A 22,256-nucleotide genomic window follows, 5' to 3' on the forward strand; every position below is an offset into this window, starting at 1 on the left:
GTGTTAGTCCTATTACCCACTTGAGGCCACAAAATGCTATCAAAATTGACTCTATCAAATTATGGAGAAAAAAAGTTCCCTGTAATTATGTGGTTTCTCAACCAGACTGGAGGCAGACAACTCAGTTGTACCACCTCAACTTGTTAAAAGAGTGGAGGATAGATCCTACAGAAAACTCTTTGATAGCAATGGCCCCATTACATACAGAAGCGGGTCAAGGGAGCAATCTAATGTCTTCAGAATTAACCCTTGACCAACAGGAGGACATTGAGGAACTCATAAATCATTTCCCTGATGTCTTCAATGATCAACCTGGAAGGTATGATGATTTTGCACTTACCATTAGAACTCCCCAAGGGAAGGTGGTAAACTTAAAACCCTACAGGATTCCTGAGTCGTAAAAGAAATAATCATCTGTGAAGTGGAAAATATGCTAGAGGCTGACATCATCGAACCTTCAGAGAGTCCTTGGTCTTTGCCAATAGTCTTGGTGGCAAACCCTAATAAATCGTGAAGGCTTTGCATCGATTTTAGAAAAATGAATTCCATCTCACAGTTTCATGACTATCCAATGCCTTGAATCGATGACTTAATAGACAAGCTAGATCAAATCCGATACCTCTCCATGACTTGATCTTACTAAAGGCTATTGGCAAGTCCCTTTAAACCCTCCTGATAGGGAGAAAACAGATGTTTTCACTCCTCTGGAGTTCAGTTTAAGGTGCTACCCTTCGGGCAACATGGTGCACCAGCCACTTTCCACCGCCTGATGGACCCAGTGTTGCAACCCTTTTCCCATTTTTGTGCCGCATACCTCGATGACATCTTAATTCATAGTGAAAACTGGAAAGAACATCTCTTTCATTTATATGAGAAAGTCAGGGCACTAAGAAAGGCTGGGCTAATGGCAAATCCAAATAAATGTCATATGAAAAAGTCCACCGTTAAAAATACTTAGGATTCTTCGTAGATTACCCGTAGTGCAAACACAGCTAGAAAAAGTCAAAGCTGTGAAGCTTATCCCGCCTCCAAAGACCAAAAGCAAGCTCTGCGCATTCTTAGGATGTAAAGGTTATTACAGTTAATTTTATCCCCAGTTATTCTACCATCACTTCCTGTCTGACAAACTTAAAAATGCACAGCATGAAAAGTTGAAATGGGATAAGCAAGATCAAGACAGCTTTGACATGTTGCAAACCATCTTATGTAGTAAACCGTTCTTAAAGTTCCTAACTTTAATAGGGAGTTTATCCTTCAAACAGAGGCCTCTAAAGTGGGTATTGGAACCATCCTCTCTCAGGAATATGAGGGCATAAAACATCCCGTCCTTTATATCAGCAAAAAGCTTTTTCTGATGGAGAAGATATATGCTACAATCGAGTTAGAGGCCTTAAGTGAGCAATGACATACCTGAAGCACTATCTGACAGGTCGAAGTTTCAATTAATAGCAGACTATTCTCCCCTTAAATTGTTAAGCCTCTGGAAAGATTCTAACACTCTAATAATGCAGTGTTTCCTTGACCTCCAACCCTACTGTTTCACTCTTGAGCACAGAAAGGGCAAGGAGCAAGGACACATTTCTTAGCATATTTCCATGCTGTGAAGAAGGAGAAGCCAAACTCTAAAGGGAAAGTGTATGTGAGGAATCTCAGGATTCAGTCACTACTCGCCAGAGGGGAATCTTTCCTTGTGAGGTTAGGGCGGTGAGCAATATCCCACCTCGGAGTGATGACAAGTGCGATCTCAGAGGGCTAGACTCCCCTCTTGGGGATGAAAGACGCCTATTCTGCAGAGGAGCCCCGTAAGGCCCTGTCTCTTGGACCAAAAGTAACATCAGGGCTTCAGAAAGACTCAGCAGACCAAGCCACTGTTTGTTATTGTGCTATAAAATCTGAAGAAATATCTGGTAAATCTACAGCAAAGAAGAAGATGAGGGAACGAGTAAAACTGATCACTCAGTGATTATAAACCAATAATGCAGTGATGTGGATGAATGAGCGAGTAATGGAGAGTGCTCAATTGGAAGAGAAAAAAGGACTATATTCCTCCACCTAGTAGGACACAGCAAAGTATCATGAAAAGGGAAGAAGGACCACTGTCAGATAGAAGTGAAACCCGGGAGTTTCAAATCGCAGTGTCATGGAAGCTGATGGAGACTGGGAGATCCTCCGCTGGGTGAAAGCAACCAGCTGGCATGCACGAGAAGCACCAAGAGAGCTGAAGGCAGAGGAGAGCAGGGGAAGAGAACCCCATGAGAGGGAGCTAGTCGTGAGGGGTGGCGTGACCCATGAGAGGTGGACAGTGCAGTCTGCCAATGATTCTGAGACCGCTGTAAAACTGGCCCTGCAGAGCCACGAATGAGAAGCAAAGAGAGATGGAGCAAAATCAGAAGCCATCCTGACCAAACAAGGAGAAGTTCCTATCCTGCAGGCATGCCCGGTGACACCAACCCTTGGGGAAAATGGTAACAGGGACGGCGGGAGACCCAGGGGGGAACACGGTTACAACTAGTACCAGTATCTTACTCGTTCTAGTGATATGAGAAAGAATCGAGAGAGTGAAACTCGTCACAGGATTTATCCTACTCATCCCAGTGATACGAGAAAGAACTGAGAGAGCAAAATCCATCACAGGACTCATCCTACTTGTTCCAGTGATGTGAGAAAGAATTGAGAGAGTGAAACCCATCAAGGACTTATCCTACTCGTCCCAGTAGTATGAGAAGGAGCAAAGAGGGTGAGACTTATTACAGGTCTTATCCTACTCGTCCCAGTGATACGAGGGAGAACCAAGAAAGTGAGAATCAGTGTGGAACTCATCTTACTCATATCAGTAATACACAAAGGGGCCAGGAGAATATGAATAATTGTTGGGCCTACTATATTTTCCCAAAGAGAAAGTCAGTAAACCAGAAAAGGAGAATCCTGATATTGGATATCTTATTCTTGAGGAGCTAAATAACCATAGGAATACCGAGAACAGGAACAAAGTCAATAGAGAATTTCCGCAAGCATATCAGAGAAAGAGAGACTTTCAGAGACATTTGAGAAAAGTATAAAAAGAGAAACTCAAAGGCCAAGAACGTTGATGAGGAAAAGTTTACAAAGTCGGTAGAAAGGGGAACCAAAGATTTGGAACAGTCCCCTAAAGGAACTGAACAAGCTAATACAGGAGATAGCCACACATGATCTAAGAATGATATATGGAGGCTGAGGAAGAATATTCAGGAAAACGGAGTCTTTCTCCTGGGTTTCGTTTTTTTAATCTTAGTTATAAGGTCAGTGCAGCTTAGTTTTGGAGGGAGGGCAGACTGTTTGCTTTGGACTTCACAACAGACGACTGGCACCTTAGTTAGTTTTGTTGGGCATCGAAATCCACAGATTAGGGATAGTGAGTTAGGGATAGTGAGGCCCTTTTATTCATTTATTTAATTTATGTTATTTATTATTTCAATAAAACATCTGCAAGAATACCAAAAACAGGTCTGTCTCCTACTTCTGGCCTACACCATCGCCCAGCCATACTCACACACCCATGGCCTTGCACTTATCCTTCCAGCCCTACCCACTGTTTCATCTGTTCTCATTCTCATTCATGTATGCATCCAACCGCAAACTCACATACTCTCTCGGATTAACTCTTCTATTCAACATCACAAATTCATTCATCCATCCATGCATCATTGTATTTTTTTTAAATGTATGTTGATAGTTTAAAATAAACTTTAATACATGTTGACATGTTTTACAATATCACATTACAAACAATGTTCCTATATGAATTTACATAAAACAGATTTCCTTAAGACCAATGAATTTATATCTATGCTGCCGGACTCTCTGGCAAATACATTTGGGATTGTAAATAATTGGATGTTTAAAGAATAAAGACGTGATATTTTAAATTTCTCTACTCTGGCATAGAGTGATTGAACCTAGGCTTTCGGGGGTGCAACTCGCAGTCTGGTGTAATGCACTGGAAAAAGTATATATAAATATATACAATTTCTCCCAATGTGTTATGCATTATTATGATTTATGATTTAAAGTGATTGTCAAAGAAATGAAGTGGCTGCTCATCAGCCTAGCCCAAAACTTCTCTTTTCCCAAATCATTTTCCTTAACCACACATTTCATGAATGCATATTTCCTCAAGGCAATTGTCCCTTTGCTAGAAGTTAGCCAATGTCTTAATGTTTCCAGGGTCTCTCTTCTTCTACATATCCAGAAATGTCTGTCCTGTTTCATGATCCCTCTAATTGGGCCCCACCTCTGTAAGGTTCCCAATAGATTTAAACAAAACTTCATAAAATGTAGCTATATTTCGAGGGTGTACAGTTCTTTTTCCGCAGGATTTTTCGTCGCGGGACTTTTCATCGCCGTTTTTTATCGAAAACAAATCATCATTTTTTTTGGGGGGGGTTAAAAATTAAATAAATATTTGCGGGTGAATGGGAATAATTAAAAAATAAAAAATAAAGTGGGGTTTGGGGGAGTAACCCCACACTTTTTTTTTTTTAAAAACGAGTTTTTTTCGATTGAAAGTCCTGCGACGAAAAATCCCCCAGTAAAATAACGTAGAACCATTTCGAGTTGGGAAATCTTGTAATATACGTTTTTATTGATTTATATTTTCTTAGGAATACTGCCAGTGATTTTAACAATTTATACTGTGCTTAACGGTCTATGCACTCCATCCGTTTCACTGGGTTCACTGACTCTTAGCAGGTTTTCAATTAATTCCCAGCTATCAGAATCAATATTATCAAGAATTAGTTCACATCCTCCTGCAAAAGTATTTAAGGATCCGTCATATTTTTGCAATAGTGCCAAGGCCAGATCTACAAATAGTGAGCCAGATGAAGGGTTCAAGAGTTTGCGATGTTGACATAGGATTTCCACTATATTAATCTTAATCCATATTTTATAGTCGCCAAGGGGGTAAAACTGGAAGACTGATTAGTCTTTTACATAACAGCCTCTCTAATCTCTCAAGTGCCTTCCAATCTATTGGCAAGAGGTCCAAACCATAGAGTACTGCCGCAATCACCTAACCAACATAGAATCTGATAATTGCCACAGCATGTTTAAATACTTAAAATAGATTTTCCAGACCTGAGCATACAGAGGAGATAATGTGGCTTGTATACTCAATGTTACATTTCCCTCCCTCTCCTTACTGTGGATAGGAAATCCCAAGTAGATCATATTACATACCTTCTTGATTATTACTCCATAAACATTATAGTCCTATTTGGCCTTTTGGCGACCACACATATTGACCAAAATAGATGTCTTTGTATTTAGTTTAAGGTTATACCCCCTCACATACTCATGAGTTGCAGTAAGACGTCACTGCAATCCAACGGGTATTTTATCAATCAATATTATATGAGGCGTTTACAAAACTAGTGGTAACCCCGTAAGGGACCGATTCTAAGGGGGAAGTCCAGCAGGTAGAGACACATTCAGTTATATTAGATAAGTATAGATTAAATACAAATGGTGCAATACGCAGTGCTGGTGTAGGAATGTATGTATTTATGAATGCCCAAAGATGTCCATTACTATCATGTCTAATTTGTATAGTTGTCTGGGAATGGAGTTCCACCAACATTTGTAATAGGCCAACTGGAATTCCCCACAAATATAATTTGTTCCATAATATCTTTTGGACTATCATATCAAAGGCACTTGCCAAGTCTGTGCACGCCATGAACAGGGGTGAAGAGTTTACCATTTGGGCTTGGTTATGTATAAGATAAAGGATTAAACCTTTAATGTGGTCCCACAAAATGTCCTAAAATCAGTTTGGAATTTTCCCTCTCCACCTGTTGCCTCACCCTGGTGTGGTGCAGTTCGTTGTGGCGCATTGCGGTGCACATGTCCCAGAAACCGTGCATTCTAGGGTTGAGGATTGGTCCTTCTACCTCCACAATGATGTTTCTCCGATTTCAGGCAACAGTCTAAAGTGTGAAGGTGCTGAAATCCAGGGAAAGGGGCGTGACAGTGCGACAGTTCACCTCAAATGTCAGAAGTATATTACTCGGGGCACCAAACTTGTCTAGGAGGTGTTTGTTCCAAACTGCTTCCAAAATAACGTTCACTAATTATGAAGAGTTATACATATCTTTACTATCGTTACCATTCACACATTTCCAGAACGTTTGTGAGTTAAATTTGATTGAGATTACTACCATTTTCTTTATTTCTTTATCGTTTAGGTTGCGGTTTTGAAATTTCAACTAGTTATTAGAACGCTGTTTTAGTAGTTTAGCTACTTTAATATTTTCTTTTTGTAAAAAATGTGAATCCTCTTAAATAATACAGATTATACAGAAGCCATACAATTTTGGCTGGATTCAGCAACCATACCTTCTGGAGTGCAAACACATCATAGTTTGCTAAAACTGGAGCACCCAATTGAGAGTGTAAAAAACTCATTAGACCTCTGCTTTTGCACAGTAATAATCACCAGAGCAGCTTACTAAAGACTTTTCGATATCTGGGAAATTCTTTTGTGCAAGGGCCCCCACTAACCAAGATCCAATCGTTTTCCTATTATCGGCATATTTGCATTTGCCTGCGCTACAAAAACGTCCCTAGGCCTATATATAGAGGCGCTGCATTTCAGATTTGCCGTTTTGTTGCGAACCAGAAGGCGATTGGCCATCCAACTTCTGTCCACTCCCCAACAGACCTTACTTATAAGGGAAGATTTCAAAGTCCAAATTTATAAATGAATCACCTTTTTTGAGATCAGATCATAGATTCATTTTGATCTGATGTGCAACTATAAACAGCACCTGATCAATGTCTTGTGACGTAATGAGCCGCAGCAGAAAAATGTCAGAGAGCAAAGACAGGATTAATGCTCTATTCACTATCAGGTCTGTGGAATCATTAAATAACGCATTTACTGCAATTAAATTTGCACTGGACTCGAAAGATTTATTCATCCATCCGGAGTCAAATGTTTCCTTTACACTGGCAGGGAAGAGTTATTTTGTAATGCTCGATCAACTAGATACCAACTGTTCTGAGCCTCTCTCGGCTCACGGTTTGCTGCCTTGTGATTCAACCAACATATCGGACCCCTCAGTGCTTCAAGCGCCCCTTTTATCCTGGTCCCCATTAGTGGGGCACGCCGGCTGGGTTGGTGACACTCTTGTGTTTCTATGCTTAAAACTGGTTCAACCAACCAGGCCTCGTGCAGGATTTCTTCCCCATCGTGTGGTTCACTCCAGGGTTCTTCATTGTGCTCCATTTTCTGGATGAAGCCACTTTCCAGATCTTTATGAGATTTTGATGTCAGAAAAGGACAAATACTCTTTTTCGACTAAAGGCGATCCGTGTTCTCTTTGACTGTGTGCCCTTAGTTGCCCTTTTTTTTCTTGGTTATTGTTTTTAAAATACTTGGACCTAGCATTATTGAATCTCTCTCTACAGGTAACACCATCATTTAAACGTTAGCTGAGGTCAGTGATTGAAACATTTTTTTAAGTGTCACATTTTGGCAGCCCTATTAACTATTCCCTTGTTCTTGGGTTGTTGGTGTTTGGGCTGCCTTGCAGTTCACCGAGCCTGAGACCTCAATATAAAATCTCTCGATCCTTCATGAAACACGTTAAAATTCCCACTAGTGATACATCAGATGTAATTCTTTCCACAATGTGGTCTATTTGAGGAGATTCCATCACGTCCTCTCACCTTGCTGGCATTGGGGATCTGGGAGGTAGTGAATATTTATAATGTGCAGGAACTTCACCCCTTTCATTGATGTGGCCAACTTTCTCTCTTTCTGGATCTTAAAACCGTTTTGGGGATTTGATGTATTCCCCCATTATCCCCAAAGTCTGAAAAATGTTCCTTCATTTCGTCCTTTTAGATGTCATATAATATAACGTGCGATTCCAGAGTTATATGCATGGCTAAACTCGACGCTGTACCCATTTGTGCCCGTTCAATAGAGATATTCCACAAAGGATTATGCCTACAATTCATATCCGCCTGCAGTCTTAGAAGCCTGTCAGCCCCTGACTGCACACCTCTGTTCTTTACAATAATTTCTGTTACGTTGACTGACTGCAAATATGAGTTCTCAAAAAATGCTGGAGTTGCTGTTAAAGAAACACTTTCCTTCCCTGTGCAGTCCTTATTAGCGCCCCCCCCCCGCACCCACTCCCCCGCACAAGGCTTTGGCAAAGCTGGATAAATGAGGACTCAACAAATTACAGTGGTCAATCTGCGTCCGCATAGGTACTAGCCGAGCAAGACACTTTATGGCCTTTCTTCAACTTAATTCTTCACTCTCCAATATGCCATGCATATGCTTTCCTTCCCTAGGTTTCCAGGGATTGGGGCAGGTAGCACACCCTCACAGTTTGATGCGTTGACTAATGACACGTCCAAAACTGTCTCTGTGTTAATTATTCTGACCAACTGCTTACTTGAGACTGGGGAACATCGTAGGTTGTATCGTATAGCCTGTGGGTGGCCAGGGGTTACATTTTAAAGACCACCAAAAACGAGAGTAAGGAAAACCTTCCCTCTGGCTTGAACGGGCAGTTCCACACTTGTGCCGCGCGCCGCTTCATCTCGTTTGCAACTGCAATCAACTGCACTCGGCTGATCACTCTCCTATGGTGCTCCCCTCTAGGCAGCAGCTATTATATGGTGTCGGTGTTACAGTCACAAGGGTCTCTCCAGAAACACAAACTTTCTTGGTCAGTTCACTGCAAGCAACTGCACTTGACTGAGCACTTCGCAACAGGAGGCAGCCTTTTGATGCTGTCAGTGTTGCATCCACAAGGGTCCCTCCAGAAACGCAAACTCTATCGGACAGTACACTGTGAGCAACTGCACTCATCTGAGGACTCTGCTATTTTCATTAATTTCTTGATGTAATTGCAACTGCTCCTGTCTGTGTGTCTACTCTTTCCTACACACACACACATACACACACGCACGCACGCACACACACACACACACACACCATATTTTCACAATAAAAAAGCTTCATCTATGGTGAGGATCCAAATTAAAATTAAAAGGTGACACCAGACCTTGAACTGTGGGGGAGTTAAGGCGAAAAGTAGGCAATGGGAACTCGAGGGGTCTTCACAGTGACTCCTGAGTGTGAGTAGAAAGAAATGGTTTTCTGGCACATGTACCCTCAACTTGCACATAATGAAAGCTAGAAGACGCGGTTATCAGATTCGATGCCCTCAACGCACTGTTTGGGCCCCTTATTGAACCCCATGTTAAAATGAAACCTGTCTCAATTGAATCGAATGCGCAATTTCCATTTTTCCAGCAATAACCCTTGCGCCCCGCGTGCAGAACGTGTTTGCTTAAGAATGTGCTAGGCTGGTTTGTTTTGTGTTCCTGGCTAGTTGCCTCGAGCCTAACATAAATCCTGTTTTATGCATTGACAGATCCTATTGAAAAGGGAATATACTTCTTGGCTGAATACAGATTTAATAATGTAAGTATCAGCAAGCATTATTTCTGCAACTATGGATTTCTTTTCATCACTGCAGGCTTTATTTATGATGCAAAGATCTAAGTTTGAAAAGAGGGAGACGTGTGTGTGTGCCTGTTATGCCGAGAAATTACAGTCAAGAGATTGCGCTGTACCCACAGACATGATTCAGCTCCTAAATTGCCTCCATTCATGCTGGATTTGATACAATTAGACTGCAGCATGGAGTGTACTTTACATTGTTTTGCTAAATATATATATGTGCGTGGCATGTTTCTTATCTGAAGGAGTTCCATTCATGAGGGATATACTTAAATATGGTATTGATGCGTAATGGACGTCATAGGAAAGAAGGCTTTGAGTCACTTCACAGCCATCAAGAACACTATCAAGACTGAATGAATGCAGAGAAAATGGGGTATCTTAACTTTTTTTTATCAGGGTTCTTTAGACCACTGTTTAAGCTACTCAATTTCTTATTATTTACCAAAAAAGTAGTGGAACTGTGGCTCTGGAGGCGGACAGAGTAGGAAGGAAGTGAGCAACTTGCAACATGTTTTCAAGGGCTACAGCCATGCTGGTTGACAGCCAATTGCGTTGAAACAGATTTTACTTTAGCTGTAACTGATATCCGGTGGTAAAGTGGAGAAGCGTGCTTTAACTTCACAAAGAACAGTTCCGGGATGGTGAAAATGGTTGCAAAAAGTAGTGGGGCTGTTAACCGTAAAAAATAAAAGTAGTGGAACACCGTTGCGGACCGTTGCCGCTCACTTCGACCACTGATTATTTAATCAACAGATATGCACTTGGGCAAATCAATCACCAACATCCCTTAGTAGCATAATCTTTATGTAATGGGGATTAGAGCCACAACTGCGTCTTCCGTTCCATACTATTCAATCAGCAAAATGGTGCAACATGATGCAAAATTAATGTTACACATTTATCCTTCAAGGAAAATAGATGCATGACTATTTCCAAGATCACATCCAACTATCAAAAATTATGAAGTGTTTGCACACGACCGGATAGGCTTTCCTATAGGAGCATTCAATACTTTAATGGAAAGACGCAGATTATCCTTAAGCGTACACTTTTCCACCCATGCAAGGCCTTCGTATGGTGTGGACTGTAGATGTGTCAATGTGTTTCTTCATGTGTCCAACTGAATGCCTAGGCTTCATACCAACATGCAGCCCCTTCAGCTCAAGCAGAGCATTTGCAGAAAAAGTTGTGGTGCCCTTGAATGCTTCAGGCGGAGTCTATCATGAGCTCTGGAAAAGAAAATGTGGGGGTACATATCTACCAAAAAGTATTCTACTTGGGGAATTATGAGTGTGGGGGCAAGTCGCCTGCTCCATAATTCAACAGGTATAGCACATTGGGGACTTATGTGTGCTAATAATTTGGATATTCTTGATTTAACATCTGCAGCCCTTCAGAGGCAACACAATACTTTGTCGATCTATGTCAAAACGAACCATCTAGAAGATCATGATCGTTTGCGAACATGCAATCCGATTTAGCTGACTGTTGGAGAGATTGCGCTGTCGATATTGTTAAAATGCAATTTATGTGCCAATCTCACTAAAGTGGGATTCCTATATCTCTGCTCAAATAATGTGAGTGCCACTATATCTGGATCAGTTCTATGTTTGCATTGAGAACGTGTCGGTTGCTCTTTTAAAGAGACAGTCAAAGGATACACACCAACAATCGTGAGTACATTGACATATGTGCTTCAGTTTTAGGGTTGAAGATTATCACTAAAATTACAAAGTGAGTAGAGTTTTTCTTCTGTAAAAGGGGTTTTGATAAGTGTACCCAGAGGTCTCGATATGCCTAGACCCGTCTTTGATGAGTGTAGGATTCTTGAACACTGAACCATACATCACTAGCTACCATAGAGAGGATCAACAGACTGGTGGGTATTCTCTGGAAAAATTGATCTATGTCGGTAAGGGACCATATTGTCTTCGCCATATCGACCTGGGTATGATATCACCAAGGTCCACAACAGCAGCTGTGTGCAGTGAAAGTATATCTTCAGACATCGACCAATACCCTTTGGAAAAACAAACCATAAAAACATAATTCCCTTTTTGGACGAAAACAAAACCTGGACTGCTCCCAGGAAGTGGGATGATGTACCCATAGGGGATATACCATTCATAGTACCAAGCCAGGCCACTTAGGCCAGGAAGAAGGCTGGAAAACACGTCCTGGCCCAGATGGCCCAAACCATATTAGAAAAGCAATAAGAAAGCAACTGCATCTCCCATTATCCGTTTTGTCAAAGAGTAAAAACTGGGCAGTACTAACAAATCGCCCCTACAGATATGCAATCGGGGAGAAAATGGGCAAGACTGGGGTAACCCATGGTAGTGTTTTGCACCGCCTCGACCCAAGAAATGGCAGTCTTGGAGAAAATGTACCTCTCGCCCATTCGATATTCATTGTGGCACAGGAAGCCCAGTCCACACCTGTACAGTTGATAGACAGAGACCCGCTTCTTTCCCACGCTGTAAGAAACCATGGGGAGAAGATAACTCATGTCTCCCTCATATTTTCCTGCACAAGGGAGACCGAATACCTGCAGCCACACTCTCCATTAAAAGCAAGAGAAAGGATATCAGCACTGCACCACACAAGGGAGACACATTTTTTTAAAATAGTATCTTGAGTTATGCTCAATACATACCCTGAGCTGTTTGGCACAGGTGGTCACCAAGACAAAATTCAGAGAACAGAAACTCTCCAGCCAGGGACAGGGGAACAAACCAACACCTTCTTCCGAGCCAGCACCAAAGACAGACTGGAGTGGGATCAAAGATGGTGGCTTCCCTATTTAAAGACTTCCCCCATGAACTCTGGACTACAAATCATCCCTGCCGTGAAGTATGCCCAGAAAAGGCATGTTTTCTCTCTGACCAATCAGCGGGAAGCAAGGCAGCCCAAGCACTATGTAAGGGCCAGTTCCCATGACAAGAGTGTAAGGATTGTTGTAGTATAGAATAGGTAAATTGTGGTGTTAAAGACGATTGCTGGGCTGGATGTAAGATGTGGAGTGGAAAACCAGACTGCAAGACCCTGTGAAGATAGAAAGATTGCTTAGCAGACAGTAAGACCTGGAGAGGACAAGCAGAAGGGAAGAACCAGAGAGTTGAGGAAGACTGCTGGCCTGGATATAAAACCTGGAGTGTAAGGACAGTTGCAAGACACAGAGAGGAGAGGAAGATTGCTGCACAGATTGTAAGACCAGGAGCAGAGTGGCATATTGAATCTCCTGGAGAAGAGGCTAATTGGAAGACTCGTTTGGGAGAGGCTGATTATAAAACCTGGAGACCAGAAGAGGAAGTCCGAAAGGTAGGTGAATAGGACCTTGCCACAGCTCTAGTCAAGAAAAGGGCACAATAAGCAAAGGCAGCGTTCTTTGAGAAGGTGAAAACAAAGGCTCTGGCCAACAGTAAGGCAGAGCAGTAAAGGGTAGAGGTCCTTACAAGAAAATGAAAGGGTACAAGTCCTGAACATAGAGAAGGAGGAACATGCTACAGAAGTGGCAGAGAATGAAAGGGTAGATGAACTGGTCTAAGACACAGGAAATGTGCCCTAAAAGAGGACAGAATAGGAGAAGGTGGAGACTGTAACCAAGGAGACAAAGTAAGGAAAAGGTCCTGTGACTAATCCAGGAAAGATCATACAGCACTCATGCACAGTGTCAGGGTACACTATAACTAACTCCATCCTGACACCTGAACTAAAAGGCATAGAATTGACTATCATTCTGGTATCACTGGTATGCACTTTCGGACACCTGCTGTCTGCACTTACCCTTGCACCTGCCACCTGCTGGTCGCACTTCGTGTTATTGTTTTGATTCCATGTACAGCACTGCCCCATCCCCTTTCCTCTGGCACTTTCCTAGTAAGATCGTTGTCTCTGTCCTCCCTCTGTTCCCCATTCCTTGCCTCATCGCGCCTTGAAACACTTCTGTACAGGCGCGTTACAAATGCCAATTATCTCATATCATATCATGTGTTGCAACTTGTCACATCTATCAAAAAATATATTTTTCTGTAAATAAATCAGAGTTGTCTTAAAACAGATGCATGCATATGTGGGGGCAACAGGGACACCTTCCAGACATGGGATAGAGGGCCTAACTGGTCAAAAGCCAAAGCCAGCCCAGCCCCAGAGACAAGACTGGGAATTAGAGAGGGCAGTCCCTGAAGCCCCCCTCACATGCCTTGAAAGTTAATGTGGGTACCACCATCTGTCACACAATGCCTCCCAGTACTTTTTCTTGCCAGGGTTCTCGTTTGTCTTTTTCAGGTCAGCAACTCCCTGAATGCACCCAGACCAGAACTAAGATAATTGAATCAAGAATAGAAATGGAATGGACTGGGATTTCTCTTGCCAAACAATGCTGAGACACCCGGCGCTTGACCTACCAAACCCAGGCAGACCCCTGTAGAGTGGTTGAGCGTGACAAGGGACTACAGGTGAACAGAGGAGACGAAAAAGCCAACCCCAAACTGAAATGGAAATAAAGCATACCAGCCCATGAAAAAACAAGAAAAACCAGCATCCTTAGGCTTTTTAAATCTTTGCACCTGTTTAACCCAGACCTCTTGGAAAATAATAGCCAGAGATTGGCCAGGGGGAGCACGTGACTATGGGAACAATGGGAGCCGGAAAGAGTGTTGGAAAAGGGAAGGCTGTGCTATAAAAGCCCAGTTAGCACAGATGAAATTGGACAGTGTTTGTTTGAGGTTGGAAGCAAAAGAGGAGGCACAAGGTTCCTGCTGAGAGGTTGAACCAGCTAGAGATGGAGGAAGCAGAGGCTTTTGGAGGACAGGGAGAGATTAATGATGAGGTATTGGTTGTGAGAGAGAGTGGTACCAGTCGTATGCAATGTTGTGTGAAGAGGGGGTGTAAAAGGCGAGTGAGAAAGAGAGAAAGGAACATTGAGAGAGGGAGGATGATATAGAGAGTGTTTGGTAGGAGGCTGTAGAGAGAGCGGAAGGGAGTAGTGAGACTAGGTTTGAGGGCAGAGTGAAGCAGGAGGGAGGAAGGTAGATGGAAGAGATGGGAAGAGAGTGTTGCAACATAGGGGCACAGAGTAGATAGTGATTGTGTATAGGAGAGCGATGGATTGAAAAGAACAAATATAACAAGTGAATAAATGAATAAATAAATAGAAAAGTAAGACCTGAAAAAGGATTTAATCAGATTAACGTAGCCCAGGTAGCAAAGATCAGTGCCCCTCCCTGGATACATTTTTTCGAAATTAAAACATTTTTTAAGATTCTGTATGTGGCTCAAAAGCAATTTGAAGGACCTATTTTGTGAAGTGCAGTCCAAATCTCATTGAGTGGAAGTATTATCAAGATAATCTCAGTCAACCATATCCAAGTCCTCCTCGAAATTGAACACACAATGTCCACAGGGCCTTTCAGGAATATTTTCACAGCATCTATCATGTAAATTACTTAAGATGTTAACCCTTTGGCTTAAGCAAATCACTGTACTTCCCAAAGCAGACATATTCTGTAAATCTCTAGTATGTGTGAGAAATAATGAACTGCATTTTGCTTTAAATATAATACTGAAATCTGGACAAGAGGAAACGATGCTAATTGTACAGTTAGCATGAATAGCCTTTTCTCCTTAATCATGCAGCACATTAGTTCCCATGACACCAAGAACCATCATTCACCTCAATAGGAAACAGCACCAAACAAACTGTCCGCATTTTGACAGTTTGAGTCTGGCGCCTCTGTTGTCACCTTTTTATGCATATCTCCAACAGAACACATTCTTTGGATTTATGAGAAGTGGAAAATATGAGTGAAGTCAGTTGGCAAAATACTTTGCAAAGTTTGGCACATTTATTTATTTGTGTGATGACTAACATCATGTCGAGAGAGGGCCTATTCAGTGTGTTGAGAAGACATATTGCTCTTCTTATTGCCAATTAATAGTATTTTGTTTTATCCTCATGCAATGTCATATGCAGTTTCCAAATCCTAGTTTCAACTTTCTAATCAATTAATTTCTCCTAGAGATTCCTCATCTTTGATATTCTCTTTCCAGAGCCAGTGGTCTTCCAAAATTAGTTTTCCCCCAAGGGACTCAGTGTGGCTGTGCAGTGGCTCTGCCCAGTGCCTATGTACACCCCAATGCTGCACTTGCCAATAGGGCCTGTATATTTGGAGCCGCCACACTCCATGACCAGTTACTTTTTTCGAAGCACTGAGTACCCTTCTGAAACACCTTTTAACTTTGCTAAATTGTTATTGCATTATGCCTAACCTTCCAATCCAAAGGTGGTAGGCTTCACAACCTACTCAGACTTCGGGAGGCACATATCTGTGTCAGATCCCCACAAGGTATGTCTTTACTGCTTTGGGGTGGACCATGACATGGAGGATTGTGATACCTGCCAGTTGATGCACCCCAAGGCCCACATGGAGCATGCCAGTAAACATGCCACTTTCTACCACACGTAGGGTAGTAAGAACACTCCTTTGAAGTCCACTCAGTAACACTTCCAGGCATCATTAGTCTTCATCCTCCAAGCAGCAGTCACCACTTCTGTTCCAGGGAGACCTCTCAGAACTTACTATCTATGCCTGTACCATTCCCCAACAAGTCCTCCACTCTGACGGGATGGGAAAATTCAGGTAGTAGATGTTGGACATCCTTGCCAAGACCCTGGTAGCTCTGGCAACAGCATAAGTGGTACCCTCAGGCCCAACAATGCTTAGTGAAGCCAGAAGAGGTGCCTCAATGGACCGCAACTGAACACTGGAAGGCTCAGTTTTGGCTCCTTCAGTGAGCTCCACAAAGCTGTGTGCATCTGACTTTGGACGGTGAGGCCCCAGCACCAGCTCTGCCCTCCTCAGTGCTTACCGTCAATGCCTGTGCTTCTTAATAATTCACCCTTCTTCCGAGAGCCAAATTCTTGTTGAAGATGTCAGAAATATAGACAGAGCAAGGGGGTGCCATTCACTTTGGTTTAAGGGGCAATTGAGACCTTCCCTGAATAGTTTGATGGGGGATTATAACATGGTGGATTTGGCTTCTGACTGGCAAGGAGTGACCGTCATGGACACATCTCTGGATCTGGATATCCTTCTGGTGTTGGGACTAGCCAGGCCTCACACTTTCTTTCAATAGGTGATTGCAAAAGTGGTGGAGACAATGGAACTGCCTCCTAGCAGAAGGCTTAATGTCCAGGTCAACCTTATGGATATTTTGGACGAGGGTCCTCTGAAGGGGATCCTGATGCCCTTTAATCTGGCTGTTGTTCCGCCCGTGTTTTCATACTGAGAGAAACCATCTTCCAGACCTTTGGTAGTCAGGGACCTTGCTAAAATGCTTCACCCAGCCCCAATGGATCCAGGTTTTCTTACCATTAATCTGTCACTGGAAAGGTTGGTGGTGCATACAGTGACAAGAGGCTTGCACATGTGTTGTCCTTCTTGGTCTCCTGGCATGAAAAGCAAGGATCGGGACTCCATGGAACATTACATTTTTGTGTCAGGCAGGCTGGCTTTGTGGACTATGAATGCTACTTGCTCCCTTCCCAAATACATGGTTGGCCTGTGATGTGACATATCTGGTGTGGTTGAGAACTTGCTGACTAATGAGAGAGGCCTTCAACAAACATGTGGAAGATGGGAGAGAAGCAACTCGCAAGATTTTGAACTCAGGTCTTGACAAAGCCGATTGTGTGGTGCTATGAGACTGGGTTCAGTCCGAGGAAACACTCTTGGATGAGAATCTCTGATTTCACTGCCAATGCTCAGTCAAAACCTCTCGACATGCACTTGATGGAAACCATCTTTTTGGGGGAAAGGCTTGATGAGTCTTTTCGGTAGTTTGGTCCCTCCAAGGTCATGACTAAATCCTTGCATCTAGCTTGGCAGACTTCAATGTCTGATACAAGCGCTCATTCATGGCAGCCCTTACCCTTTTATTCCTACTGTGGTAACAGTCAGGTGGCCTCCAGCAAGGAGCCACAGCAATGTCCTACCCGCCAAGGTAGAGATTCTGGTTCCCAAAGAGGAGGATGTGCCACCTCTGTTTTCCAACAGCAACCCCAGTGCTAATTTACAAGGAATTGAACTTTATCTTTTTGACTTTGGTGGGCGGGAGGTTGTCCCTGCTCAACAGGGAGTGGTATCTCACCAGCATGAATGTTTGGGTCCTATAGGTCCTAACTCTGAATTACATTTGCCTGGTTCTTAAACTGCCTCCCAACCATCCACCATCTGGCCCGTATTTGCCTCTGGACCCTTCCCAGTTGGAGGAGATCTGTCAGCTTCTGAAAGAGCATGCCAAAGAGTTGGTGCCCCAGTCAGAGCAAGGAGAGAGCTGGTACTCGCTTTACTTTGTGGTCCAGAAGAAAGAGTGAAACCTGTGTGCCATCATGGATCTGAGAAAGGACCAGTTAAAGGTGGTCACCTTTGCCCATATCATCTAGGCCCTTGAACTGCAGGACTGATTGATGTTACTGAACCTCCAGGATACTTAGTTCCATGTGCCAATCCACCCTATGTACAGGAACTACATGAGGTTTGTGTTTGTAAATCCCCACTCCATGTTCCAAGTTATGCTATTCAGTCTTTCCTCAGCCCCCATGGCCTTATTCAAACTGCTGGTGGTGGTTGTGGCTCATCTCTGGAGGGAAAGGATTAATGTCTTTCCTTAGCTGGAAGAATGGCACATGTGAGCCTGTACCCTAGAGCAGATGTCAGCACCCTTGTACAGCACATTCAGCTTTTTGCACAGTTTGGGCTTGTCCCTGAACTTCAAAAAGCCCATGTTTTTCTGTCTCGGTCCCTCTGATTTATTGGTGCAGTATTGGACACCTGCTTTGGGAGGTCTGTCTCTCCTGAGATTTGGGTGGCAAACATCCTTTAGAGGGTGCAGGTCTTCCATTCCAAAAGCTGGTTCCGGGCCCCACCTTTGTGAGTGCTCTGGATTGCATGGCTTCTTGCATCCTGGGGGTGCCAGAGGCCTGATTGTGCATGAGGTCACTCCAGTGGCTGCTTCAGTGTCAGTGATCTCAGTTTCAGGGTGCCATGTCAGACATGTTGCAGGTTTAGGATAATGTATTTCGAAATCTTGTGTGGTAGACCCTGCAAAACTATTTGCTCAGGGGGATGTTGCTTTGTCAACCCTGGCACCAACTGACTGTAGTCATGATTCATCCCTTAAAGACTGGGGTGCTCGCCTGTTGGATCTTATGGTGACAGGACACTGACAGATCATGAACCTTTCATTTTGCTAGAGCTGTTGGTGAACAGATTGGCCCATATTGCCTTCCTCCCTCCTGTGTGAGGCAAGAGTGTGCTAGTCAGTGTTCTATTTGCTCTATTCTGGATTTCCTGTTTTCCTTGGTCTGAACGGGCCTGAAGATTGGCACTTTGAAGGACATAATTTTGATGTTCAAAAGAAGCTCTGATCTAGCGTTTTTCTTCACAATCTCTCTGTTATGCAGTTTTTGCAGGTTTTGTGTTAAGTTTCCTCCATGCTAGTTTGTTGTTCCTGTGTGGAATCTGAATTCATCTTTTACTTTACTAATGGGGCTCAGTTGTAGCCTCTGCATTCTTTTACATTAAAAGTGCTCACCCTTAAGTTAACTTTCCTAGTAGCAATCATTCCAGAGAGATGGGTGCATGAGCTCCAGGCTCTTTATTTTATTTCTTACATTTATAAAGCGCACCACATCCTTAAGCATCTGGGCTCTGTCAGTTATGCCTCCCTACTTAGGGTTCTCCAAGGATAAGGTGACTGAGAGTGAGACCGTGCTTTCTGGCTAAATCCATGTCAGATTTTCACCTCTCTTAGAAGATGCAGCGTCCTGTGTTTTTCCCTGCTCCTCGCCCAACTAAGATGGAAGAGAGGTTTCATTGACTGGATCCTGTGCAGGCTCTTAACTGTGGTGTCTGACAGACCAGGGACATCACAAAAGATGACCAGATCTTTGTCAGTTATGTTGGCACTAGTGCAGGCATGGTTGTGAATAAACAGATCCTGTCCAGATGGATCATCCTCTGCATCTCGAATTGCAGTGATCTCAAAAGGAAGGAAGTGCCTGGAGGTCTCCCTGCAAGAAGGGGGTGCCCCAATTTGGACATCTTTCAAGTGGCCAGATGAACTCAATGGATTCCTTGTCAGGACAGGCTCTTTAGCCGAGCAGTCCTCCAGAGTTTTCTGGGGTAGATGGTGTTTTATTGCTCTCCTCCTCTCCCAAATAAATGTACTGCAATGGGAGTCTATTAAAGATGCGAAATAGGTGGGAAATAGGTGGGAAGAAGAATCCATTAGAAGATCACATTACTTATCTCTCAGTAATGTTCTTACTGTTTCATTAGTCCTTCCTCCCACAGAGTCTTCATCAATAGCCCATTCCATCTATCTTGGTGGATAGCTCAAACACGTTATCTGTTCCACAATCCCTTAGCTGCTGAGTGTTAGGCAGAAGGGTGAACCTGAGGTCATGAGGTGTGGTGGAACCATTTATATGATGTGGCATTTAAAATGGCCCCAATGTCTTGTCAGCATTGTAGCCTGCATGGGCGCTGGGTGGAGATGATGCAGAGCTGCACTACTCCCCCCTGGTGGTGAAATAATGTCTGAACAGATCTGGCCCTGAAAGAGAATATCGAAGGCGAGGAATCTGTTGGAGGAAGACTAATCCATCAGCAAGAACATTAATGAGCGGTAAGTCATTTGTTCTTCTGTGAGTTAAAGTTCTGCAGCATAGGATCAGAGACAATTAAGGAAACCTGTATGGATGCCTTCTATTAAAAGGCAATAGTGAATTGCTGATCAATTAAAAAGATGACTTCTTCTCCTATAAAATGGGTAAATATGGAAGTCAAAGGTAACATCTGCTGCGTTTGGATTGGACACCCTCCATGCATTCCATTGCTCAATCATAATGGTTCCAACTTTATTTTTATATATGCATAAGGTATGCCCATGCATGTGTTTTCCCTTTGTTACATATCTCGCATACCATCTGTCTACATCTGTCTACATTTTTGGGTATGACCTCTATCAGACAGAAAACACATTTCAAATCTGAAATAAAACACAGAAGTGACAAAGGAACCAGTTGAGTCTAAATTTAAAACAGACCACACAGAAAGAAAACCTGTTGGATGAATGTTTGATATAAACTACATAGAAATACAATACAGGTACCCCTATGGGAGCCACTATAACTATTGAACAATCCAGTCTGTTACAAGTATTTGAATTATGGAGGTTGTACATCGGTGATATCTTTGATGTTTGGTATGGCCCTCTGGACGCTCTCAATAATGTCTTTTAGTATATAAACGAGATATATCCCTGAATACATGTCAACACTGACATTGGTACTCCAAGTATAGTAAGCTGTAGAGTTTACGTCATTTGAACAGGAATTACACAGAGTATCTCTTGTAAACTGACATTGTTACTCCAAGAATACATTGTTTAAGCTGTAGAGATTACTCTATCTGAACGGGAGTTACACACAAGTATCTTTCGTAAACCGACAGATTGAAATAATCTTTTGCATCGTATGAGTTTTCACCCACCTGGTCTCCTTAAAAATTTGGTGAAGGGGGGGGGGGGCACTACCTTGTCTTTTAGTGTAACAGTATTTTAAGCAGTTACTATTCTTTCGGGTGCACATGCGTGTGGTCCCCAGGCCTAAAAAACACAAACTTTAATTATGCAAAACTCAATAAAGAAATCAGTGTACATGTAATGGTTACAATTTGGCCCAATCGCTGGGTCAGTGTTTCAAGAAACAAAGTTACACAGGTTTTTCTTAAACCAATTAAGCACAGTCTCGGGAGGATAGCTCAGGGACAACGTGCTCGCCTTGGAAGCAAGATGACACAGAGGTTCGATCCCCGGGTCTGTGCTTAGAAACCTCTGGGTATTAAGTGGGTTATAAATAACCTATCCTATCAGTTCATCTTCACACTTAATCTTTTGGGTTGACTGTAGCTAGAATCACATAAGAACAATTTATCTATGTTAGAGGACGTGGAGTAATTCCCCACTGTTTTCTTATACTCTGTGCTCTTTTTTGAGAGACCGTTTGGTAAAAACAGATACCAAACAGAATCCGAGGTTTATGCTAAAAAGTGTGGGTACATTTCCACTGTAACTATGTGGTTAAGGGAAACAGTGTTCCATCCTCGATCTGAAGAGAAAATTTAGTTACATAATTATGCTACTTGTGATACAGCTAATGCTATTTATGCCATACGATGTCAGTCTAACGTTTAATATGTTTGACAATCAACCAGACAATCCAAAATTAGATGTAATGAATTCCGATCAAATATACATGCAAATAAACAGAATTCTTCAGTGGCGCAACATTTTCACGAACATCGTCATCGGATTGCACACAGATTAGATCAATGTGAAACTTTTTGGATTGATAAATTGGACTCTGTCACTCTGGTAGGTATGAATGGGGACTGCAATTTGTTTGCTATTTGTTACATCTATGGGTCAATGCCATGTAAACCTCTGATTTATTGCCATTTGACAATACATATATGATATGGTGTACGTAAATATGTTCCTGTTTTTAGTCAGATGTATTTAGATAGGACAGCCAGCACACATCTCATACATGTACATATCAGTTATGCTTGGTTGTTGTCAGATGACAACATAGTTTGTCAAAAATATGTGAGCTGCAAAGTCTTTTTTAAGGATGCCTGGGTCCTCTATTCCTAAGTGT

The 22,256-nt window shown here is 42.6% G+C and overlaps 1 protein-coding gene across 1 annotated transcript in view; it reads left to right on the forward strand.

Annotated features, from left to right (window-relative positions):
• Positions 1–22,256, forward strand: part of LOC138513998 (lysosomal alpha-glucosidase-like) — a 1,078,298-nt gene that overhangs the window by 865,412 nt on the left and 190,630 nt on the right. The window contains exon 21 of the mRNA XM_069629222.1: positions 9,438–9,487. Within this exon, the coding sequence (XP_069485323.1) occupies positions 9,438–9,487 (50 nt within the window). The remainder of the gene's footprint in view (positions 1–9,437; positions 9,488–22,256) is intronic.

This window comes from Ambystoma mexicanum, chromosome 12, assembly GCF_040938575.1.
Source record: "Ambystoma mexicanum isolate Mex_15411 chromosome 12, UKY_AmexF1_1, whole genome shotgun sequence".
In the NCBI taxonomy this organism is placed as follows: Eukaryota; Metazoa; Chordata; class Amphibia; order Caudata; family Ambystomatidae; genus Ambystoma; species Ambystoma mexicanum.